Raw genomic sequence first — 27,235 nt, 5'->3', positions numbered from 1 at the left:
GAGAGAATCGGAATTAGAATGGTGTGCGGCTAATTCCCGGAGGAGTCCGGAGTGATCACGGGACAAATTCACTTGAAAATGTCGCCTGACAAACCCATTAATCACGAGTATGCGCTGCGCTGACTTTTCATTATGCACTCCCATTATTGCTATAACTGATTGTTGGTATTATTTTAAAGAATGGAGTCGGGTTGGTGCTGTCACCGAGCTTGAAGGCTTAGGGCCGGTGTTTTCATTTCGGGAGTTAATGTGGACAAATGAAGGAGTGTCGGGTGGTATAAGTAAATAAATGAAAATTGGTCGAAGGTTATTCCGTCCCTGTAGTGCAGCCCACAAATTAAAAAAATGCAATTTCGGTTTTTTGTTTTCTTTATTTCTTTATTTTATTTTTCAATGTTTAGATTTTATAATTTTTTGTTTTTTCAGTTAATCGATTTGCGATTTTTTAATTTTTGATTTTTTGTTCCTTCAGTTTTTAAATTTTGCAGTTTTCGTTTTAAAATTTCTCGAGTTTTCAATTTTTAATTTTTCATTTCTTCAAATTTTCGATATGCAATTTTTGGTTTGACTTTTCGATTGTATTATGTATTTGAATACTTTATATGTGACTTATGTGAAAATAGTATTTTCGTAATGGCATCAATAAAAACTAGAATTAGAACATCTAATTTTTTATATTTTGATTTTTCAATTTTTTTGTTCGGTTTTTTATTTTCTTTATTTTTTCAATTTTTCTGATTTTCAGTACGAGATTTTTCAATTTTGGATTTGAAATTTTTCAATTTTTATTCTCTCGATTTTTCAGCTTTTAGAATTTTTTATTTTTCGTTTTTTAAATTTTAGATCTTAGAGTTGTTCGATTTTTCAATTTGCAATTTTTTTAATTTTTATTTTAAGTAAACATCTGATAGGAGTAATAATAATAAATTTTAAAATTTTTCACTTTTCATTCTAATCTTTCAATCATTAGATGTTTTGAAACTTCTTCATTATTTATTCGATTACAGTTTGTCGATCTTTCTATCTTACGGTTTCTCGATTTTACAATTTTGACGGTTCTATAATTTTTTGATTTTACAATATTTCGGTTTTCCAATTTTTGATTCGATTGTTTTCTTTTCTTTCCAAATTTTCGATTCATTAATTTTTTCGATTTTCTAGTTTCTCGATTTTTAATTTTTCGATTTGCAATTTTTCATTTTTTCAGTTTTCGATTTTTCAGTTTATTCCGATCTTTTCGTTTTTCGATATTTTTACTTTTCGAATTAAAAAAATGCAAAATTGTAAAACTGAAAAATCAAAAAACGAAGTATAAAATGAAAACTTCAAAAAATCTATAAATTGGAATTAAGAACTTGAAAAATTGAAGAAACAAAAAGCTGAAAAATCGAAGAAATAAACATCGAGAAACTTAAAAATCTAAAAACTACAAAATTGAAACAAAAAATGGAGGAATTGAAAAATCAGAGATTGAAAATTTGAGCAACTGTGACGTCAAAAAATTGGTCCGAGGTACCTAAGTGAATCCAGAATTTTCGAAAAATTACAATTTTTGATTTTGCAAATTTTATTTTTTCAATATTTTAGAATTATAATTAGAATTAGAACATTTCATTTTTTCTATTTTGATTGTTCAATTTTTGGTTTCGGCTTTTTATTTTCTTTATTTTTTCAATTTTTCTACTTTTCAATACGAAATTTTTCAATTTTGGATTTTTCAGTTTTTGGATTTGGAATTTTTCAGTTCATAATTTCTCGATTTTCCAACTTTTAATTTTTTTTATTGTTCGTTTTTTTTTTTCAATTTTAGATTTGTTTTTAATAATAATAATAATAATAGTAGTTTATTTTTCCAGTTTAGAGTTTCTAGATTTTTTAATTTGCAATTTTTCTAGTATTCATTTTAAATATGAATGTAATAATTATAATTTCTAAAATTTTTCACTTTTTCATTTTAAAATTTTCCAATCTTTCAATTATTGGAACTTCTGAAACTTCTTTCTTTATTCGGTTTTTCAATTTTTCGATCTTTCTATATTTCAGTTTTTGGATTTTACAATTTTGACGATTCTGTAATTTTTCGATTCGATTTGTTTTTTTTTCCAATTTTTCCTTCTCATTAATTTTTTTCGATTTTTTAGACTTTCGATTTGTAATTTTTCGAATTCCCACTTCTTCGACTTTGCAATTTTTCATTTTTTCAGTTTTTCGATTTTTCAGTTTATTTCGATCTTTTCGTTTTTCGAAATTTCTACTTTTCGAATAGAAAAAATGCAAAATTGTAAAACTGAAAAATCAAAAAACGAAGTATAAAATGAAAACTTCAAAAAATCTAAAAATTGGAATTAAGAACTTGAAAAATTGAAGAAACGAAAAACTGAAAAATAGAAAGAAGAAACATTGAAAAATTTAAAAATCTAAAAACTACAAAATTGAAAACGAAATATTGTAAAAACGAAATATTGATAATAAATTGATAATTAGATGATAATTAAAGAAATCAGAAAAAAGGATAACTCGGAAATCCAAAAACTGCAAAATTGAAGAATTTAAAAATTGGAAATGGAGGAATTGAAAAATTTGAACAACTGAATAAACGTAAAATTACAAAATATAAAGACTCTTTGTAAAAACTAACGGAACTGAAAAAACGAAAAACTGTGATATAAAATCAGGGAAATGAAGATTAAAAAATTGACCAAATGGAAAATAATAATGAAGAACTTGAAAAATTGGAAAAACAAAAAATGAAAAATTTTAATATAAAAAAATTACAAAACTGAAAAACTCCAAATCGAAACACCAAAAAATGGAAAAATTGAAAAATAAAAGAAACTGAAAAAACGTAAAATTCTGACATGAAAAAATTGTAAAATCGAAGAAACATGATAAACGAAAAACTGTGATGTCAAAAAGTTGTCCGAGGCAAGTGAATCCAAAATTTTTGAAAAATTATAATCTTTGATTTTGCAAATTTTATTTTTTCAATGATTTGCCATTTTTCAGTTTTTCATTTCTTGATTTTTCCACTTTTAGATTTTTTTTATTTTTCGTTTTTTTCAATTTTAGATTTTTTTAATAATAATAATAGTAGTTTATTTTCCAACTTTACAGTTTCTCGATTTTTCAGTTTCCAATTTTTCTAGTGTTCATTTTAAATATGTATGGGATAGGGGTAATAATTATAATTTCTAAAATTTTTCACTTTTTCATTTTAAAAATTTTCCAATCTTTCAATTATTATTGGAACTCCTGAAAATTCTTTTTTTATTCGATTTTTCAATTTTTCAATTTTTCGATCTTCCTATCTTTCAGTTTTTCGATTTTACTATTTTGACGATTCTGTAATTTTTCGATTCGATTCGTTTTGCTTCTTTCCAATTTTTCCGACTCTTTAATTTTTTTCAATTTTTTTGCTTTTCGATTTGCAATTTTTCGAATATCCACTTCTTCGATTTTACAGTTTTTCGTTTTTTCAGTTTTTCGATTTTTCAATTTTTTCCTATTTTTTGGTTTTTCCATTTTTCTCCTTTTCGAATAAAAAATTGCAAAATTGTAAAATTGAGAAATCGAATACGAAAATTCGAAAAAATATAAAATGAAAACTTTTAAAAATCGAAAAATTTTTGTATTTTCACAATCGCATCAATAAAAATTAGAACTAGAATTAAAACATCTAATTTTTTCTATTTTGATTTTTGAATTTTTTGTTTCGTTTTTCATTTTCTTTATTTTTTCGATGTTTGTGTTTTTCGATACAAAATTTTTCAATTTTGGATTTTACAGTTTTTGGATTTGGAATTTTTCAGTTGGTATTTCTCGATTTTTCAAGTTTTTGATTTTTAATTTTTCGTTTTTTCAATTTAACATTTTACAGTTTTTGAAATCAAGAATTGAAGAAACGAAAAACTGAAAAATCAAAAGTTTTAAAAATTGAGGAACTGCAAAATAAAAAAAACCGAAATATTGATAATTAAAGAAATTGTAAAATCGAACAATTAAGGAATCCAAAAATTGTAAAATTGAAAAGTTCTAAGTTGGAATATCCAGGAATTGAAAAATCAGCGATGGAACATTTAAACAACTGAATAAACGAAAAATTACAAAATCTAAAGAAACTTAAAAGAATAAACGGAATGAAAAAACGAAAAACTGTGATAGAAAATCAATTATAAAATCGAGAAATGTAAAATGCACAAAAAACGAAAAATTGAAAAATCAAAAATTCAAAATTTTGAAAAATAGAAATATCGAAGAAATCGAATAATCCGAATATTTAAAAATTTGAAAAATTGAAAAATAGAAAAAGCGAAAAATTCCAAAATTGAAGTGTCGAAAAATCGAAACATCGAAAAATTGAGAAGTGAAAAAATCGAAAACCTGGGAAATTATAAAATTGCAAAATTTTGAATTAAAAAAAAAACAAATCGAACAATCAAAAAATTGTAACATGGAAATGTCGATAAATCGAGAAATCGATAATATGAAAAATCAAAAAATTGAAATATTCAAAATTTTAAATCGAAAAATTGGAAAAACGAAAAATCTCTAATAAAGATGTCGACAAATAGAAAGATGGAGAAATGAAAACATCAAGAAATCGAAAAATTGAAAAATCTAAAATTTAAAAATTGAAAATTCGATAAATCGAAAAGTCGAAAAATCAAAAAATTAAATACATATTAAAAAATCCCGACACTGAGATATGGAAACATCGAAAAATTCAAAAATTAACAACCCGAAAAACATTGAAATGTCGAGAAATCAAGAAATGGAAAAATAAAAAATCTATTAATCGAAAAATTGGAAATTTAAAAACGTCAAAAATTGAAAAATCGGAGTCGAAAACTTGAAAAATCATAAAACTGAAATATCCCAAAAATGAGAACTTGCAAAATGAATGAAAATCAAGAAGTCGCAAATTTGAAGAATAAGGAAATTGAAGAATCGGAAAATTGAAAAATCCCAGCACTAAAGTATCGAAAAATGAAGTAATCGAAAAATTAAAAATCGAGAAATTGAAAAATTGAAACATCGAGAAACTGAAAGACCGAAAAATTGAGAAATCGGAAAGTCGAAAGTTCGAAAAATTGAGAAATCGAAAAATTTCTATGTCTAGAATAAAAATTTAACACGAATTCATAAACCACAAATTCGCGACTATCATTTGATTAGCATTTTTTATTCGACAAAATTGTACGATGACAACATTTATTTACTACTATAAAATTTGGAGATGACGTCATCAAATTGTTGGTGGGGATGATTCGCCAATTTTTGGTTTTGGTTGGCGTTTTATAGCAGACAAAAGACAAACAAGAAGGTAAATTGTTAGATTGTAGATTGGATTTTGAAATCCTCTTTGTCTATGATGCGTGCAGGCTGTTTTCGACGACTACAAAATCACTATACCTACCTATAGAAAGTGTCACTTTTTTTTTTTTTTGAAAAATGACCTCGACAACACTATTTTGAACGAGAACGGTTTCATCTAGAGAAACAAATAAAAATAGATGCCGCCTCTCCCTTGCGTTATCCATCACATTTTTGGGTTAGCCCGCTGTACCCGCAAACTTTTTCTCTTGTTTTCTTTTTCCGCTCTGCTGCCATATCCTCATCCAGAACGAGGGGCAGCAGCGTGGCCCCCAGCCATATCCGTGTTAATTAATCAGTTCTAATTCTGCGCGAGCTAAAATATGGTTGATAAATGGTGAAGGAAATGTTAATATTTTCCAGTATAGATGTGTGTGTGGTCTCCACGGTGCTTGGGTCGGGGCCCGACTGTGCCAAGAGCCAACGGCGTGTGACCCATACTCGCTCGTGCCCACTGAACAAATTTAACACCGCTGCTTTTGATTCTATGGATGTTTTACTGATTCATTGAGCTTTATTAGAGGTGGATCGCCGCACGACGCCGCTGACAAACCAGCTGGTGGGAGGTGGGTGGAGGAGACCGACCCGTCGGAAAGCTTGCAATTAATTTTAAGCACCAGGAGTTGTGCACACACGAAGCGAAATATTGCTCAAATTCAAAAAATAAAAAATAAAAAAAAACGCGTTTCGACGACTAACTAAGCTTATTTATTCATACCTTCCCAGTTGTTGCCGTCATCTAAAAAGAAAAAGATATGTTAAAAAAATAAGTATTTTAATTTTTTAGTGTACAAGAAATCATATTTTATCAAAAAGCTCTAAAAAACAACAACTCTTAACGTTTTTCCGAAGAATGTTAACTATTTCGCTGACGGTTCTCCAGTAAAGATTATTTATCGCTCGAAAACCAACGTGCTCACAGATGTGTAAAGCTCTATATTTCAGCAATGATATACTTCATAATACATTGTCACTTCAGTCGGCGTACATCTGAAAGATTTCGAGCTTCTTTCGAGTTCATAAATTACGCAGTATGTGCACATTTTCGGATTTAGCCGGAGCGGAGTTCTCCGAAAAAAGTTAATTCCCGCGCGAACGTGGCGACGTCTGCGTAAGAAGCTTTGGTTGAGGTCGCTAAAGCTCGGATTAAGCTCCTGGACGCGCGCTTGGTGCAAAAATTGCTGACCTTCGGTCTAAGCCGATAAAGTGAGTCTGGGAGCGGATTTGTTTTGGAATTTTAAAATTGGAGCGGAATTATTAATGCGAGTGGGGTTTTATGGAATAAGGTATGCGGAAAATAAAAAAAACCGCAATTTTTAATTGCCATGTTCACTCTGGGTAAAAAGTATATTTAGTAGTTTTTGTTGTTGTAATGTATTTAAAATTTTTGTGCGACTGAAGATCTGAAACTGATCTTTAAACTCTCTAAAGACTAAATTCAATGTGAGGTAAAATAATTTATAACAAAGTTATGACGTCATTGATGTATTTTTCAAAAGCAATCCTATTTTCAAAAATGGCTACACTATTTTTCAACTCTAGAAAAAAAATTATTATGAAAGAAAAATTATTTGATATAATTTATAAAAGAAAAATATTTTCATTTTTAATTTTGATTTAATTTTAGAATAGAACATGCAAAAAAAACGACTCAGTAGAGGCAAAATACAATGACGAAAATACGTAGGAAATTTAGATTTCTCCCATTTTAAAACTGAAATGATACGCCACTGATCAAGTCACTTAAAATTCGGTCTAAAAATAACTGTTTTTTAAATCCGGAAAATTGCGATACACCAATGGGCGACTCTGGAAAATGGTGGAACTTATTGAAGAAATTTTGGCGAAACTAACTTCAATAGGTCGAAATCGATGTATGTATAAGAACATTTTTTTGGTTAACTTTCGAAAATCGTTGAAAATGGGCTAAAATTTTCATATTGAAAAATTTTTGCCTTTGAAAAGTTGTCAAAAAAATCACAAAAAGTTCAGGAGTATAGATTTCGACGTGCTGATTTAAAAAATATAGCCTGAATGATTTTGTCACAAGATTTTAGAAATATTTTGAAAATCAAATCTTTTAAAATTCTAAAAAACTAAAAAATATTTCAATTGGTGATTCTGGAGGAACGCTAGCAGTATTGGATAAATAAGACCAAAACTATAAGAAATCTATAAGAAAATGTTATTAGTTAAGTTTCGAAATTGTTCGAAAATTGATCAAGATTTAAATTTAGACCAGCTGATTCCAATAAATATAGCGCGTTTATTTTATAGTATTATGAAAAATTTTTAGAAATATTCGGTTTGAAACTCAATTTTTTTGAAAATTTGAGTATTCCAGTAGGTGATTCCGGAAAATGCTAGGAACTATTGAAGAAATGGGACCGAAAATAACTTCGATAGCTCGAAATGTGGGAGAAAATGTTTTTGCTTAAATTTAGAAAATCGGTGAAAATGGGCTGAAATTTTCATAATTTTCAAAGAAAGGATTAGTGAAAAATTTTGTTTTGGAAGAAGTTTTAAAAAATTCAGCGATATAGACTTCGACGTGTTGATTCTAAAAATGTAGAGTGTTTATGATCCCAGGACCAGATTTTTTAAATATTCAGTTTGAAAATGAATTTTTTGTAAAAATCTACAAAATTTGAACATTCCAATAGCCGATTCTGGAAAAATCCTAGAAGTTATTGAAGAAATTAGGCCAAAACTAATTGTTGTAGGTTAAAATCTATGAGGATACGTGTTTGGTTACGTTTCGAAAATAGTCAAAAATTGGTCGAAATTTTCATAGGGGAGGAATTTTGAAAAATTTTGCTTTTCAAAAATTTGTCATAAAATTCCCAAGAAATTCAGGGCAATAGATTTTGACGTGCTAATTCCAAAAATATAGTCTTTATGCTCCCAGGACAAGATTTTTAAAATGTTTGGTTTGAAAATCAATTTTTTGTAAAAATCTACAAAATTTCAGTATTCCAATAGTCGATTCTGGAAAAATGCTAGGAGTTATTGAAGAAATGAGGCCGAAAGTAACTTTTATAGATCAAAGTCTATGAGAAAACGTCTTTGATTCTTTAGAAAATGGTCGAAAATTGGTCGGAATTTTCATAGGGGAGGAATTTTGAAAAATTTTGCTTTTGAAAAATTTGTGATAAAATTCCCAAAAAATTCAGGGCAATAGATTTCGACGTGCTGATTCCAAAAATATAGAATGTTTATGGCCCCAGGACAAGATTTTGAAATATTCGGTTTGGAAATCAAATTTTTGTAAAAATCTACAAAATTTCAACATTCTAATAGTCGATTCTGGAAAAATGCTAGGAGTTATTGAAGAAATGAAACCCAAAGTAACTTTTATAGGTCAAAATCAATGAGAACACGTATTTGGTTCTTTCAAAAATGGTCGAAAATTGGTCGAAATTTTCATAGGGGAGGAATTTTGAAAAATTTTACTTTTGAAAAATTTGTGATAAAATTCCCAAAAAATTCAGGGCAATAGATTTCGACGTGCTGATTCCAAAAATATAACGTCTTTATGGTCCTGGGACAAGATTTTAGAAATATTCGATTTGAAAATCAAATTTTTTAAAAATCTAAAAAATTGCAATATTCCAATAGGTGATTCTGGAAAAACGCTAGGAGTTTATGAGGAAAAGAAGTCTAAACTAACATCTGCAGGTCAAAATCTATGAGAAAATGTCTTGGCTTAGATTTCCAAAATGTGGAAAATTGACCAAAATTTTTATAAATGGGGCTATGGAAAACATTTTGTTTATGAAAAAGTTGTCACAAATTCTCAAAAAATTCAGGGAAAAAGATTTCGACGTGCTGATTTCAAAAACATACAGTAGTTATACTTCCAGCACACGAGTTCAGAAATATTCGGTTTGAAACTTAAATTTTTTAAATATTTAGAAAACTGCAATTTTCTGATAGCGATTCTTGAAAAAATATTAGGAATTATCCTACAAATGAGGTCAGAATTAACTTCTGAAGTCAAAATCTATATGAAAATGTCTTTAGTTAACTTTCGAAAATGGTCGAAAAAAGGACGAAATTTTCATCAAAGAGGAACCGAAAAATTTTGCTTTTGAAAAAGTTGTCAAAAAATTCAGGAAAAATTAATTTATATAGATTTATATGTGGCGATTCCGAAAATGTACCCTGTTTATTGTGCTGGGAAAAACTTTTAGAAATTTTGGCTTGAAAATAAAATTTTTTAGAAATCAAAAAAATTGTGGATAATGGTAAGGGAAAATGAGGCTGAAACTAACTTCTGCAGGTCGAAATCTATGAGAGGAAGTCTTATGAAGTTAGTAAAGTTTCAAAAATAGTCAATAATTGGTAGAAATTTTTATAGGAGAAAAATTTTGCTTTTGAAAAAATTATCAAAAAAATCCCAAAAAATTTATTGGGATAGATTTATTGATGCTGATTCCAAAAATATGGCGTGTTTATGGTTTCGGCAGAAGATTTTAGAAATATTCAATTTGAAAATCAAATTTTTAAAAACCTAAAAAATTGCAATAATCCATTGGAGAATTCTGGATAAATGGGAGGAGTTATAGAATAAATAAGGCCGAAACTGACTTCTATAGGTCGAAATTTATCGGAAAAAGTCTTTGGTTAAGTTTAGAAAATGGTCGAAAATGGTCGAAATTTTCATTGGGTATTGAAAAAATCTTGCTTTAAAAAAAATTGACAAAAAATCCCAAAAAATTCATTGATGTAGATTTATATATGTCGATTCCGAAAATAAGTCTGTTTATAGTCCCGAGACAAGATTTTAGAAATTTTAGTTTGAAAATCAAATTTTGTAGATATCTAAAAATTTGCAATGATCTATTGGGCAATTCTGGAGAAATTATAGAGAAGTTATCGAAGAAATGAGACCGAAATTTCCTTCTGTAGGTCGACATCTATGGAAAAAAGTCTTTAGTTTCGAAATTGGTCGAAAATGAGCAAATTTTTCATAGTATTGAGAAATTTTGCTTTTGAAAAAATTGTCAAAAATTTTCCAAAAAATTCATTGATTTAGATTTATACGTGCTGATTCCAAAAATATAGTGTGTTTATGGTCCCGGAACATTTTGGAAACATTCACTTTGAAAATAAAATTTTTGACCAATCTAAAAAATTGCAATAACCCATTGGATACATGGTAGAACTTATCGAAGAAATAAACGAACTTCTGTTAGTTCAAAATCTGTGAGAAAAAATATTTGGTTAAGTCCCCAAAATGGTCGAAAATTGGCAAAAATCTTCATATGTACGGATATTAAAAAATTTTGCTTATGAAAAAGTTGTCACAAAAAAATCAGGGAAGTAGATTTCGACGTGCTAATTCCAAAAATATTCGGCTTGAAATTTTTTTTTTTTTTATTTAAAAAATGTCAATTTTCCTGTAGCCATTCTGGAAAAATATTAGGAATAATCGAAGAAATGAGGTGGAAACTAATTTCTGTAGGTCGTAATAAATATATTAAGTTCAAATTTTAGGCCGGTTAAATCTGATTTAACCTGACATAACACGACTAGACTTGACCTGACTTGACCTGACTTAATCCAACTTGGTCAAATTGTAGTTGATATACAGTTGTTACGATATTTTTCAGACATTTTTTAAATAAATTTCGAACAGACAAAGCAGTTACACGACTCACAGGAGAGGGAAACGTAACATGATCCGTACTGACTAGACCTGACCTGACCTGACCTGACTAGACCTAACCAGACGTAAATAAATTTGACCTGACCTGACTGAACCTGATCGAACTTGTGGTATTTATTATATAAGGTTATTGGTAATATTTTAGTCATATACTTCGAAGACATTGGTTTAATAAATTTCCAACACACAGACCAAACCCCGACGGTAATGCGAAACCCGCATTTTCGTGTTTCAAAAACGACCCAACACCAAAAAATCCGAAATTAGCCATCCATCAAGAAGCCCCTATCCCAGTACTTCCCTCAGCAATCGCTCTGGAAGCAACAAACCGTAATACACCTCCGAAGGCCCGCCTTATTGGACGCTGATAAGATCGGAAGCCCACGCATCAACTTATGCATTAAGTTTAATTTCCATGAGGAATAGGCGTCAGGAAACCCTCGCGAGAGTCGGCCCGAAGATAGGAAAATCTGCAGGATTCTCCGGAAAGAGATTGATATTGTAATCTGCTTAGTAAAAATTGCCTGCCCCGGAGTGTGTACATATTATCATACTATTACGACACGTCAGCGGATGATATATGGCGCAACTACCGACCAGTCGACCAGAAAAATAATGTGTTTAACGCCGCACGCTGGGCTTTGTGCTTCTTTTACCGAAGTTTTGCGTTCTACGTCATTGCGCGCGAAAATTGCCTTTGTCGCAAATGCAAATATGCGATGTACTAATTGTAATTATACGATGTGTTCGGTGTACGGGGCGGCGAGGAAAGGATAATGAAGGGGATATAAGGAGTTCAAGGAGCGTTGCGAATGGGTTTAAAAAAAGACGATGAGTGGAGAGAGGTTTCTGGTAACGGTATTCAACTTTAAATAAGTTTTTCGTCAATAGATAAATGAGCGCTACTTTTACGATTTTTTTAAATATCGCCAGACATTTTCGAAGTCGTTATTCGCCAGATGAAGGAATGGTTTTAAAGAGTGTCAAGGCTTTTAAAACAATATATTCACATAAAATTGCAATATTTAAAAAATTATCCTGAAGTTTGTAACACAATTATCAAAACTAATTTTCATATTTCACTCCATTTTTGTCAAATGTATCAAAACTTACATCTAAAGATATTGTGTCTTGGATATATCCTTGGTAAGGTCTCGATAAAAACAGAGGCGAAATCATGACTCATTTAGACGTTTTGTTTACACCGTTGCCATGGAAACCACGCCTCTAGTCGTTGTATTCGGCTGGAATCGGGTCACATTTGAAACAGTGACCGCTGGCAGTAATTCAACTACGAGATTTTATTTTCATTTATTATTTTTAAACAAAAATAATGAATTCAGTTGAATGGTTAATAAAAAATCGACCTCTGTCGTACGACGATAAAATTGTGTCCCCCCATTTCAAAAGATTATGAGTCGCCATTGTAAATTAGAGAAAAAATGTATGTGGATACTTGATTTTGACAGTTTTGGTTTGTTTGTATTAGTAGAAAAAAATTATTAAATTATAATATAGGAACAATGAAGTGTACACAAACAGTAAAAATATCTTATTCAATTAAATAATCATACCTTCAAGGACTTTTGTCCCTGTTCAGAGTTTTAAAATATAAAAAAAATACTCCTGCTTTATTTTACTGTTTACTGAATTTGAAAAAGGAAGGATTTTATTTATCAACAAAAGTTATTATACAATTAAGAATTTCTTCATTTTTCTGAGTTCGTCAAAATGTTCTATTTTACGTGGTTACTCCAGGCGATAATTTTACCACTCATTTTTCTGGAGTGTTGTTCCTTTCAGCGTAACAACAGCCTTAAACATTTTTTTAAAACTTTACTTGTTTTCTTGTTGTGTAAATAAAATAATGGTGTTTTATTGGATATTTAACTTTACAAATTATTAATTTCTGAATAGAGCAGATATTTTTGTCCCTAAAACTAGTTCACAAAATATAAAAAACCAACAAGCTTTTTTCATATGATATGGATTAAAAATTAACCACGTAAAATAAAAACTAGATTTTGCAAACAAGTGCAAATATTTCAAAAACTTTCAAAACGCAATTTTTTGGGGAAAGTATTAAATAAAAATTGAACTATTTTAGTGACTTTTTTAACCATTTAATATTACTATACAGACTAGTTGTCTGTTTGAAGATTTTCTTATACCGATAATCTCTGAAACTAATGAACCGATTATTTCGAAATATTAGATTATTTTTGTAGTTTTTTTTTTATTTATAGACTCATCTATTTTTTGTTTTTATGTTTTCTTATCAACTTAAAAAATGTGAAATACATTTTAGTTGAAAATTGGTTATATAATACTACATTTAGACAATAAAAACACAATCAAAGACGGTCACAGATTTTTAAAAATTTGTCTTTGATGAAACTTTTCTATTGTCAGATTACCGTCAATTTGAAAGTTTGTAGATGAAAATGTAACGATCAAAGACAAACTTTCAAAAATCCACGGCTGTCGTTGATCGTGTTTTTTATTGTTCCCTCAGTATAAGGTGCTTCAGAAAATTAATATCTTATTGATATAACTTGAATTAGTTTCCCTGAAATACTGAGCAAGAATCAAATTTGAAATAATTTTGAAACATTTTGAAAGTTTAGAAATTTTGAATATGTAGTTTAAACGTTACGCACAATAGTTGGTTTTTTAAGCATTACGCCCTGTATATTTTCGTACATTTACATTCTTTATTAGAAAAGGAGAAACATGATTTCGGACACAGATATTTTTGGTCATTATTTTCAAAATTTTGACATTTTGAATAGTTTAAAAGTTATACAAATGATATTTTAAACCTTACACTCTGTATATTTTCATACCAGTAAATCCCGTATTAGAAAAGGAGAAAAGTGAAATCAGGCATAAAGATTTTTTGACATTATTTTCAAAAATTTATATAGGTTTGAGATGTTGAATATTTAATTTAAAAGTTACACACAATAATTACGTTTTTAAAATGCTACAACCAGTATATAGGTTTATATTTTTTATTAGAAAAGCAGAAAAATAATGACAGACACAAAGATGTTTTTGATCATTATTTTGAAACATTTTTTTTGAGTTTTGAAATTTGCGTTTTTTAAATTAAATATTATACTCTGTATACTTTTATAAATTTAATTTTTTATTGGAAAAAGAGAAAAATGATACAAGACACAAACACTTTAGTCATTCTTTTCAAATATTTGAAGTTTTTAAATTGTGAATAGTTTAAACGTTATATAATTGGTTGTTTAAACATTACACACTGTACATTTTCATACATTTAAAACTTTTATGTCTCAGAAAAGGAGAAAAATATCAGAGGCAAACATTTGGATTATTTTCAAATATTTTGAAAATTTTTAAATGTGGAATAGTTTAAAAGTTAAGTATAGTTTTGGAAATTTCTTTCTACCGTATAAAATTTTATTGGCAATAATGAGACGGATAGTGGTACAATAGCAAGAGATATTTACAACTTGAAATTGTAGCGTGCCGGCAATCCTCGGATGTTAGAAAGCAGAATAATCCAGGTCCGGACAGGACCCATCCTTACTCACGAACGAAAATGAGCATTATTTTATGAGTACAACCACCTGCTAAATGTTCTCCGGCAAATTCGGATGAACTGGTGTGAGCCATAAATATTTCTTACGATTGTATTACTACTGTCCACCTCGTTATTGTCAATAAAATTTTATAGGGTAGAATGAAATTTCCAAAACTATGCAATGGTTGCGTTTTTTAAACGTTACATTCTGTATGTTTTTATAGATTTAAATTTGTTATTAGAAAAGGAAAAATATGAAATCAGACAAACATTTTTTTATCATTATTTTTAAATATTATGAAGTTGTGGAATTTTTAATAGTTTCAAAGTTACGTACAAAAGTTACGTTTGTTTAAACCCGGTAGATTTTTACTCATTATTTTTAAACATTTTTTAGGTTTTGAAATTTTGAATATGTAGTTTGAAAATTACGCATAATAGTTGCGTTTCTTTAATGTTGTACTATGTATATTTTTATGAATTTAAATTTTTTATTGGAAAAGAGAAAAATGATATCAGATGATTACTTTACTTGATGATTACATTACTTTCGAATATTTAGTAAATTTTGGAATTTTGAATAGTTTCAAAGTTATATAATTGTTTTTTTAAACGTTATACCCTGTATATTTTGATACATTTAAATCCTCTACTAGAAAAGGAGAAAAATGATATCAGACACAAAGATTTTGATTATTTTTTCAAATATTTTGAAAATTTTGACATGTTGAATACACGGTTTAAAATTTACGCACAATACTTGCGTTTTTTAAACTTTACATTCTGTTTATTTTTATAGATTTAAATTCGTTATTAGAAAAGGAAAAATATGAAACTGGACATAAAAATCGTTTTCGTCATTATTTTTAAAGTTTTGGAATTTTGGATAATTTAAAAGTTACGTACAACAGTTACCTTTTTAATTGTTACACCCCGTATATTTTCGTAGATTTACATTCCTTTTTGGAAAAGGAGAAACATAACTTCAGACACAAAGATTTTTTTATCATTATTTTATAACATTTTTAAGGCTATGAAATTTTGAATATGTTACACTGTGTATATTTTTATAAATTTAAATTTTTTATTGGAAAAAGAGAAAAACAACATCAGACATGAACATTTTTGGGTCATTATTTTCAAACATTTTGAAAATTTTGAAATTTTGAATAGTTTGAGAGCTATATAATTGGTTTTTTAAACGTTACACCCTGTATATTTTGATACACTTAATCATCTATTAGGAAAGACACAAAGATTTTTGATTACCATTTTCAAATATTTTAAAAGTTTTGAAATGTTAAATAATTTAAAAGTTACGCACAATAGTTGCTTTTTTTAAACGTTTCACCCTGTATATTTTCATAGAAAAGGAGGAAAATCATATCAGGCACAAAGATTTTTGTTTAACATTTTTACAAGTACATATGTATTTTACGTTTGAAAATTAATTGTCAACTCCGCCATATTTAAAGATGGATAGAGGATTATATTATAACTCAAAAGTGTCACTTTTTTCACATTTTTTAAATGAAACACCTTCAGACAGAAATTGATAAAATACTGATTTGGTGTGTATTCGAAAATAATCGCTTCTTCTAACCAAGTGTTTTAAAAATTGTTTCAATTGTCTACAGGAGATGAGTAATTTTCAGACCGTTGGGATACCCCCTATATTCTATTTAGAGACCATTTTTGTATTTTAACAAATTCTAACATATGGATATTTTAGAAAAATCCAAAAACAGATGAATAAATATTTATATTACATTTCAAACGCGAGTTCCGAAATTTTATTGGCAAATGGTCCTCCTTTTTTTAAACTGGTTTTTCTGTTTGAAGCAATGCACTAGATTGTTAAAATACGTAAAGAATGTTACAATCCTATTCAGTATTGACTGTTAGCATAAAAAATTATATTGATAACGTCATAAATTTAGATTTGTTCTTAAAATACCTATAGAATCTATTTAATAATAAATTAATTTTCATTGCGGATTTTTTTTATCTAATTATGCGGACGGACACGATTTTGTGCTGTCAGATAATGTACAGTGTGCGACAAAAAAAAATGTACTAATTAGACAGACCCTGCGGCTGATTTAAGATTTCCTCCAATAATAAAAAATTAATTTTTGTCACCAACGCATTTTTTAATGTTCATTAATTCCGAAAGCAATAAATTAGACCAAACGATATATAATAAACTTTTAAAACCGCCAAACAAACCAGATCCAACCGATAAAAATATATTTTCCGATTCATGTACATCGTTAAACAAAAATTAGTCACTTTATCTATGCAAAAATAATTTTCATCGGCAAAGAAAAGGAAGAAACTCGTCGTAAATTCGTCGGTTCAGTCACCATATCGACTCAATGCCTGGCCGAATGTAAAGCCAGCGCACTAGACGAGTGGCGTCCCCTGGCGGCATCTCTCCGAACTACAAACCGTGAAATATGATGACTATCTCCTCCGTCTCTTCCACGAAAATGAATCGGTTATTTATTTTACACTGCACGCTACTTTACATAAAATAAAATGTACTCAGCTCAGCAATCATCCAGACACGAACCCAGCGCCATCCCACGTCACAAAACGCAATTAGCTTTTTCGCGACGCTGTACAATTTGTCGAAATTAATTAAACGCGATCGGCTAATGACGGTATGCAAATTTTCAGGTGGCGCATTTTGATGGGTTTATCTCTGCATATAGTGACTTAATTAGGCGATTTGTGCCTGTGGCCACACGAATCGTAATTGTTTAGCGATCACCCGGTATAATTGCGACTTTCACCACCCGTGTTCTTATCGCTGCGAGCCTTAATTAGGGAATCGTACCCACTCAAAGTGGTTGTATAACGTTAAACGAGCGAAATTTTCCCATGGTAAACATTATTCGTCACCTTTGCTACATTTGGGCAAAATTTTAACCACGGGAAGTGTTACATAATTGAGAACCTTGATCGCTTTTCTAAAGAATTGCATTTTTTCCCTCGGCACGTTCACTTGTCGTTTTTTCTGCGCTTTTTTCCCCTTGTTTACTCGTTTCATTCAGAGCGCCAAAGCTCAATGCCAGCTATTTTCGGAAAATCCCGGCCGGCTGTCGTTTATTTATTAAACGCAGTAACTCGGCCGAAGAGCCACTTTGCGGCCATTCCGACTTCGCATTGGCCATAACTTTCAAACAGATAAGAAATTTCGAATTTTCTGCGCAGCGGGAGGCCGACATAATCGTGGGAAGCTCCGTCTTAAGAGCTTAATAAATGACAGAATTTTTCTATCGGAGATCTCGCTGTCGGTACAAGTTTGTGAGCACCTGCTTTGCCAACTTCCAATTAAGCTCTGGAGGCGAAAACGAGCAAAATGCGCACTCGAGATCCAATACCGGGCGTACGCGTCGATAGAAAGTATTCGTGAGAGGAAAAAATTCCGGCATTGCGGAAACACAATTGTTTTATTAAAACAGAATTTTAGTAATATTCGTAAAAGCGTAAAGTTATATAAATGCATTATTTCAATTAAAAATTAACTAGGTGAGTTTTTATGTGTAGGTAGTTCATAATTTTAGTTTCTCTTTTTGTGGATTATTTATAAGCGAGAATTTTCTCTTCACACTTTCTTTGCGATTATAATTGCGCGGTTTACTGGATTTGGTGCTAATATATTTAACGTCGGAGTAATTAATTTGATGCGCCCTAGTTTCGACTAATGTACTTACTGCTGAGTGGTTATATCTGTTTTTCATTTACTTATTAGAAAAAACAAACGTAAATTATTTTAAAAACTTCATACTTCATGCCATTTAAGACGTACATCGGTACTTAAAAACTTTCACACTCAACAACCAATCAAATCTGAAAAATTCGGATTTCAGTGCCTAGTGGGTGGAACGTGATAATTAACCGTTCGCATAAAAAATAATCTAGAAAATAATGTAAATATGTATCTACTATGGCACTAATTTTTTTTTAGATTCTACACTTGAAAAACTACCCAACAGACATTATACCGGTTGTACCACTTAAATGTATTTTATTTATTAAATTTAAATGACTGAGTAGAATTTTTAGATTTTTCTAAATTTATAAATTGTTTAATTTCTTATTTTGCCTGCATTTAATTATTTTCTCTTTTACAATAAACCTGTTATTATTGTCACTATTGTTATTAGGATTATTAGTGTGTTAAAAAATAGTTTCTTTCTGAAATGAAGAACATCCCAAAATTACCATTTTATTATGATTAAAGTTATTTAAAAAAAAATCTCTTGCTCGTAAAGTAAAAGCTGACCAATTCAATTTTTATATTAATTATGAAATTAGAAAATTTTCTGAAATGTAGCTATATCTGGCTCTGAGTTTCAAATTTTTTTCCCATTTTTGTCTGGAATTAGTTATCTTCTTAAATATGATTTCTGGTTTTCAAATCTTCTAATATTAAGTATACAAAAAATTCTTGTGTTCAATGTACACAATTAATAAAACTTTCCAGAGTAAACTTCACTTCTAGAACTTCATCTATGTATACATTCTCAGTTGACTTTCTTCTGGATTTTGATATTAAATTATTGTTAGATGTAAAAACAAAATAAAAGACTAATTATTACATTGACATTATTTTCAACTACCCAGTGTTCTGTTTTTGAGACGCAAGGTATATATTTTTTAATAGAACACCTTATATATGTATTTTTACAAACGCTGGTCGACCTCGTACTTTATAAGTACCATAGTTAATTTTTTGAATTTCATGGCGACGTTGCCACGTTATTCCAATTTCTTTGAATGTCTTGAACAAAAAAAAAAATAGTTTTTTTGAACATACGATCGCCGAAGAACATGTTTCACATGGTAATTTTTTTTAGAAAAAAACGGATTTTGCAATTAAGCTCCGCCCCTCTTGGCTTAAGATGAACAAAGGAAAATCGTTACAATGAGATCGGGTGGGTGGGCGGGGTTTATATTTTACATTTGTTTTTCTTAACATACCTAGTCTTCCCTTCACAACAAAAAACTCAAAACATGTTTAAAATGTTAAATTTTATCCTCTACATTTGTCTACAAATTTGCCCTTTTAAACAAATTTTCAGTTTATTGTCGTGTAAAGAAAACTATGTACACTTATTAAAAAGAAAGCATAATACAAACCCCGCCCACCCGCCCCTTTCTCAATTGTGACAATTGCTTTTATTTATTGTGAGTCGAGAGGCGGAACTTAATTGCAAAATCCTTATTTCTTTACAAGAAACTACCATGTTTTTAAGTATCATTTTGTTGAAGGAAAACTGTATTCGTCACGAAAGAGGAAGTCAAAAATTAAGCCCCGCCCACCCACCCCAGTCTCAAATGTGATGAATTTTTCATTCGTTGTCAGACTGAGGGGCGGAGTTTAATTATAAAATCGATGTTTCCCAAAACAACTATTTACAATTTTAAACGTTTTAAATCTATTGGCATGAAAAGAACATTATATTCATCTAGAAAAAAGGCAAAATTTAAGCCCCGCCTACCCATCGCCATCTCAGTTATAATGATTTTATTCTTTATGAGCCCGGGAGCGGAGTTTAATTGAAAAATCCTTAATTCTTTACAGAACTTATCGTCTAAAACACGCTTTCAAGAATCTGTATTATATTTAGAATAAAAAAAAAGCAAATACAAAGTACTTGTCAATAAGTTAGAGACTAATTTTGGCAAATGATATACTCTCTAAAAAAATAGACGGCGGGTGGGCGGGGCTACTACTTGCTAAGATAAGACTGAACATTATTAAAAGTAGTCACTGGAATGAAGAGGTGGGTGGGCGGGGCTACTTCTTGCTTATAAGAACTCTTTGGAAAAAAGTAAGCTTAGCTTCGCCCACCTTTTTCCTCTATTTCATTGTCTATTTGCTGTAAAATGGGAATTGATTTTGACAAGTGGTAGAGTCTAATATATAGACAACGTAAAAAGTGGCCTCCCCACCCACCCACCCCTATTCCGTTTTGATCATTCATTCCTATTGGTTCTGAAAAACAGAAGTTTGATTTTATATAGATAAATAATAGAATCTAGAAGATCATTTTTTTTTATTTAAATTTAATTTTCACTCAATATTTTGTAATTTTTCTAGTTTTCATTTTAAATATGGAATAGTAATAATTGTCAAACTATTTCACTTTTTGAATTTTAAGATTTTAGAATGTTACCATTTTTCAAATATCATTGGATTTTAAAACTTTTTCGTTTATACAACTTTTCAGTTTTTGATTCTTCATTTTTTCTGTTATTCAAATTTTCGGTTTTTTATTTCCTTTATTTTTACACTTTTTCGTTTTTTCAATGTTGCGATTTTATAATTTTTTGTTTTTCAATTTCAATTATTCGTTTCTTCAGTTTTTTGGTTTGTAATTTTTCGATTTCTAATTTTTTTTTTTCTCTAATTTTACGATATGGAACCTTGAGTTTTTAATTTTTCAGTTTTCCGATGTTTCAGTTTTTCGTTTCTTCAAATCTGCTAAGACTGACTTTGGCAAATAATGTACCCTCTAAGAAAATAAGGGCGGGTGGGTGGGGCTAGTACTTGCTAAGATAAGACTGATTTTAGCAGACGAAATACCTTCTTGAGAAAATAGTGGGACCAATTTGCCAAAATCAATCTTGTCTTAACAAGTACTAGCCCCGCCCACCCGCCCTCTATTTTCTCCGAAGGTAAGTGATTTGCCAAAATCCGTTTTATCTTAGCAGGCACTAACTCTGCCCACCGCCCTTTATTTTCTTAGAGGGTATGACAGTTTTATTCTAGCAAATATTATCCCCGCCCACCCGTCCTCTATTTTCTTAGAGATTATATCATTTGCCAAAATTATTCCCGTCTTAGCAACTATTAGCCCCGCCCACCCGCCCTCTATATTCTCAGAAGGTAAATGATTTGCCAAAATCAGTTTTATCTTAGCAGGCACTAACCCTGCCCACAGTATGACAGTTTAATTCTAGAAAATACTAGTACCTGGTAAGACAAGACTGATTTTGGCAAATGACGTACCTTACAAAAAAGTAGAGGATGGGTGGGCGGGCTTAGTACTTGCCAATAAGTAAAGACTAATTTTGGCAAACGGTACACCCTCTGAAAATAGAGGGCTGGTGGGCGGAGCTACGACTTCCTTTTAAAGTCTAGGAAGAGGCCAGTGACAATATGAAAAATATATGCAGTGTTCTATTTAAAAAAATATGTTGTGTGTTAAGTATCAAAAACCGGACACTCCGTATAGTTGAAAATAATTTTAATCTATGCTACTCAACACGCCGTACAATTTTAGTTTTTAACATTTGTTTATTTTCAATAATTAATGAAGTTTTGAGGCGCACATAGTATATCGCTTTATACAGGGTGATTTTTAATATATGAAAAAAACTTTAGAAGCACCTTGTTCACATGAAAATATGAGGAAAAATTCATATCTTGTTCAAAAATACAGTTTTAAAGTTAAACAGTGATAAACAGAATTTATTGGTATCCAGAATTAAATCTTGTGGATTTTTTCTCCTAGTGCCATTTTAAATCTTTATTTATACAACACCCATTGAAAATTATTATGAAGACTTATTATTAAACAGTTTGTTATAATTTTTTTTATTTTTTTGAAATATTTGGATCACATTTTTCAAAATCAATTCAATTCAATCAGTACAGTAAATTGTTTCTTCCTATAATTTTTTAGGCCACCCTGTATAAACAGAATTTATCTAGCACAATTTTGAGACGACGTCATCAAATCATTGGTGGGGATGACAAGACAAATCTTCTTAAAATTTAATTACCGGTTTGTCAAATGTGTGTTCTATTTTTGTCGGGGTCTTAGAAACCATTAGTAAATTGTTTAAGGTGTAAAAACAAAAACCAGTAGAGGAATTACTGCAAAACGTGAAGCTAGAAAAAGATGATAGGACGAAGATAAAAATAAATGATACAAGAAATCATGAAAACGATTACAACAATTGGCATCCGATTACCCCGACAAACAAAGATGAGCAGCACAACAGCTAAAAAAGCAAATAACACACACGAGAAAAGTTGTAAGACAAGTATCAAAACGTACAAGTATATAATTCACGAGATTTTTATTGTCTCCTCATCATCGTTTGCCAATCTCTTTTACCGCATTTATTGTCGTCGTAAAACAGACCAGTATTCACGAGTAATAAAAGGAATCAAACCAGAAACAAAATTCCAAAATAACATGAAAAATATAATTACAAAAAACGTTCTGCGTACTCAAACCGACTCTCGACTCTCTCCGAACGAAATCGTGCACTTTGAGGCGCAACTCTGGCATAATTATCTTAATCTGCGTATAGTATTGGAACGTTTCCTGCGAATATATTCCAATCAAATACTTCGATCAGCGAACGAGGTGCAAAACGAATAAGCCGGTCTGAAATGTTGGTGATCGCGTGTCAGATGCAGGCGCTATGAGGGCGTTAAAACAGAGGTCATGGGTCATACTAATCGCGAGAAAGTGAACACGTTGCACTGCCTCCACCTAACCGCTCCATAGTCACTTGTTACACTAGACACATGCCACAGGTTATTCGAAGGAGGTGGGTAATAAGAATAATAGCTCTTGCAGGAGGCGATCTCGCACTGGAGACTTGCATAATTGTTTTTGGGTTGCGATGGCTCCGCTGATAGCTTCTTTGTTTTATAAAAGAGGTTACGTTTTGGGAGAGAACGGTGTCTAGTCCGAGATGGTAATGAAATGCCAAGCTAGAGGAGCTTTTTCATGTTTTAGTCATTATTAGTTCACTATTTGGCGGACTCTACTTTACATTAATTTGATTCTCGATTAAGGCAGTTTGTTACTGTAACCATTATTATTATTGTTATTATTATTATTATTAAAATGAATTCGCTGTCTCATAACACATAACCGAGTAACTAACAACTTCCACAAGAAATGCGATCTCAGAAAAATCCCCGTCATGCAACAAATTAACCCATTAATTAATCGTACGTAATTATTATTAAATTAAAGTAATTAGTGCATAACTTACGACCATACCATGCGCACTGCTAAATTACCCGCTTCCTTCCCAGTGATCCATTTCAAGTGAAATGCTTACCTGAAAAAAAAACACATTATTAGAGCGATATTTTTGTGGAAAAATCGGAACCGCAGTCCTTCGTTCAAGGTACCACCACGACCTTTTTGAACAATTAAAATTATCTGACCCTGAGTTAGCACTTGCGGCGAACCACCAATTATCCACGAGTATGCAAAATCGGTGTAAAATTGGACGTCCAAACATCAATCTCCATTTTCTTATTACAGCTCGTTGTTTCGTCGTCCTGCGTGTAGACAGGACTAACGAGACGCAGGACTAATTGAATTTAATTCGTCCTCGTTGTGTCCACAGGAAAATGAGCGTAATAGCAGATCACGTCCGATATGAAGGGAATTTATGTCGGGCTAATTTAGATAATTCAACGAAAGGTATTTAATATGGAGCAGCGTCGATAATAAACGGTTGGAGATTTTAGCGAACATGCGTAAGATGTAATTTAGAGTGTTATTGCACAAGGAATAATTTTCTTGTAATTTACGGTAAACTAGAAGCATCGGGGTCGATTTTTTATAAAGCGATGTAAATGAGACTATTACATAAATTACGAGTTGCAACAATGTCAGCTGACTTCCTTTCTTACTTGAAAATTTTATAATTATTGATTATTTATTGCAGGTTACATTTATTTATTGCCGCGGTCGCAAAAAACGGCCGTGTGTTATTAATCAAAGGTGTAATTTGACATGAAATATTGGCAAAATAGTGTTATTTTATATGAAGACATTTACCTTTGGAATACTGTAATGATCACTGCGTGTTTGGAATTGCAAATTCGACGCCCACGAGGGGACATGCCATCTATGGCACTTTACGTGTTGTTGGAAAATAAAGTCGGCAAATACTGGTGCAGGTCATAGAGAAAAGTGCCCATAGTCTCCCTCGTGACTAAATGCGTTTTTGCTAAATTCATCGTAGAAACGAGTTTTAAAAATAACTATGAGTTATACAAAAAAATCATGCAAATGATTTGATTAAATGTGTTTACATAGGAAAAGGATAATTAATTTAATGAGAGAGGTTGGTAAGTTGTAAAAATCCCCATACCTTGAATGATAATTTAGGTTTTTAAAAGCGTTTTACTACTAAGTAGTGCGGTTATTTAAAAACAATGTGCTGAATTGATGGGATGAAATCCTGTTTACAGTCGGTATAAATAAACATCAAATTGTGCAAATTGTGAATAAAGGAATATTTTATTACAAGTAGATGCTTTTAATGGACACTTTTGTTGTCAGTTAATGTCTCGACGTGGCTGCTTTCCACTTTTATTTCGATTTAAAATTATTTAAAACAATAATTGCAAAAAAATTGAGTCAAAAGGCACCGAAAATGTGTTTGTGTTGATTTTTAAATCTGATTTTTATTTCAAACTCAAGAAGAAACCGTGGCAAGACTTCTGGAATTTAGTACTAAATTGGATCGCATTTTTAAACTACAAAGAATGCTATGCTACCATAATTTTGAAATGACGTCATCAAATTTGCGGAGGGGATAAACAGGTATATCTTGTTTAGCAATTTTCCTGACATTAAATTTCAATAGAGTCGGTTTATATTTATTTTCTCAGATACATTGTTAGTTGCATTGTTTTAATTTTCATAGAAAAATTGCGTTTTTGAAAAAGTTGCGTAAAAATCCACAAAACATCCTCAGATTGGGTTTGATATCGACATGCTAACTCGAAAAATGTAGTGTTTTTGTGATTCTAAGGCACGATTTTAGGAATATTCGATTTGAAATTCAACTTTTTTCAAGAATTCCATGAATTGACATATTTCAATGGGCAATTCTGAAAAAATGGTTGGATTGTTCCAAGAAATGAAGCCAAAATTAACTTCTAGAGCTCCAAATCTGCAAGAAAAAGTCTTTAGGTAATTTTCAAAGGTGGTTGAAAACGGGCAAAAATTTTCGTAGGAAGGACAATATAAAAATTGAGATTTTGCAAAAATTGTCTGGAAATCCACAAAAAATTTGATCTCGACGTACTGATTCGAAAAAAATAGCGTATTTATGGTCCCGGGGAAAGATTTTTGAAATACTTGATCCGAAATTCAATTTTTTTCAAAAATGTTAAACATGTCTTGTTTCAAAGGACGATTCTGGTAAAAAGTTCGGAGTTTTCAAGTTAATGAGGCCAAAAGTAACTTTTAGACGTCAAAATCTGCGAGAAAATGTTTTTAAAAAAAAATGGGAAAAATAAAATCTAAGGTAATAATGATGTTAGAAGTTTTTGGAATTCTGTTTGGATATTTTTTTTAAATATCTTAAAATATCGGGAATGTCTAAAACGAATGTACTTAATATTTCGTTGTATTTTAGTTTTATGTAATTAAAACTTATGATTTTAATTTAAAATTTTGAAAATTTAAAAAATTAAATTAAATTATGTGTGTATGTATTTTAAGATGTTAAATGTTCTGCTTGATGATAAATTTTTCTCCTGATTCTAGTTAAAAAATGGGCATAAATTTAACCTAACACGTTTTTCAATGTCAAAATTTAGAAAATAATTGCGATTTGTAAAAGTATATGTCTTAAAAATGTATTCTGAATTTAAAAAAAATCACAACCCAGTCTATCAGTTGAATGTAATAGGTATATCAAAATTATCTCAAATATGTAGTCTTAAGTAAAATCTATTTTCGAAAATTTTATTTTATAAGGACTTCCAAGGTCATAATTGAGAGAACCATTCTAACATAGCTCATAAATTTTGGCAAAAGATTTTTTCGTTTCTGCCTGTCTGTCTGTCAGAATGTCTAAATTTTTCTCCAAAAACTGAACAATTTCATGTAAAAATATTAAGTTTGTATTGTTTATGTTTCAGTAAGATATTTTTTTACTTTAAAATTATGTTTTTCAATTAAAACCTTTCGGTAATTTTATTCGCTGTTGCTATCATAATTTTAAAAATTATACCGGGTATCTGAAAAATGGCGGATTAACTCTTCAATACGTCATCTACGGTTCTTTTTTTGATAATTTTTTGTAAAAGTAAGCTAAGTTTAACTTTCTTCTAGTTTTATGAGCAAACAGTTGCCCCGCCCACCCACCCCTTCGTCATTCCGGTGACAACTCTTAATATTGTTCAGTTCTATCTTAGCAAGTTTTAGCCCCGCCCGCCCGCCCTTTATTTTCTTAGAAGATATGTGATTTGCCAAAATTAGTCTTATCTTGTCAAGTACCAGTATCGCCCACCCGCCCTCTATTTTTTTAGAAGGTATATCATTTGCCACAATCAGTCTTACCTTAGCAAATACTAGTGCCACCCGTTGTTTTTTTAATGAGTATGTCATTAAACAAAATTAGTCTTACGTTAAGAAGTACTAGCCCCGCCCACCCGCCCTGTCTTTTCTTAGAGGGTATGTAATTTGCCACAATCAGTATTATCTTATAGTCCCTAAGACAAGTGACCCTCACTTGTCTTAGGGACTATGTCATCTGCCAAAATGTGGGCGGGGCTAGTACCTGCTAAGATAAGACTGATTTTGGCAAATGACATCCCTCTAAGAAAATAGAGGGCG

The 27,235-nt window shown here is 30.4% G+C and overlaps 1 protein-coding gene across 5 annotated transcripts in view; it reads right to left on the bottom strand.

The window, feature by feature from the left end:
• The window catches only part of LOC135127736 (paired box protein Pax-5), a 265,311-nt gene that overhangs the window by 115,124 nt on the left and 122,952 nt on the right, over positions 1 to 27,235 (bottom strand). For 4 of the 5 annotated variants that reach the window (XM_064054323.1, XM_064054325.1, XM_064054327.1 and 1 more), the window contains exon 4: positions 6,092 to 6,112. The exons of the other annotated variant lie outside the window; for it this stretch is intronic. In XM_064054323.1, the coding sequence (XP_063910393.1) occupies positions 6,092 to 6,112 (21 nt within the window). The remainder of the gene's footprint in view (positions 1 to 6,091; positions 6,113 to 27,235) is intronic. 5 annotated transcript variants of the gene reach the window in all.

This window comes from Zophobas morio, unplaced genomic scaffold, assembly GCF_036711695.1.
Source record: "Zophobas morio isolate AGI-343-1 ecotype UQ-CSIRO unplaced genomic scaffold, CSIRO_AGI_Zmor_V1 ptg000012l, whole genome shotgun sequence".
In the NCBI taxonomy this organism is placed as follows: domain Eukaryota; kingdom Metazoa; phylum Arthropoda; class Insecta; order Coleoptera; family Tenebrionidae; genus Zophobas; species Zophobas morio.
This window is presented reverse-complemented; position numbering and strand designations above follow the sequence as displayed.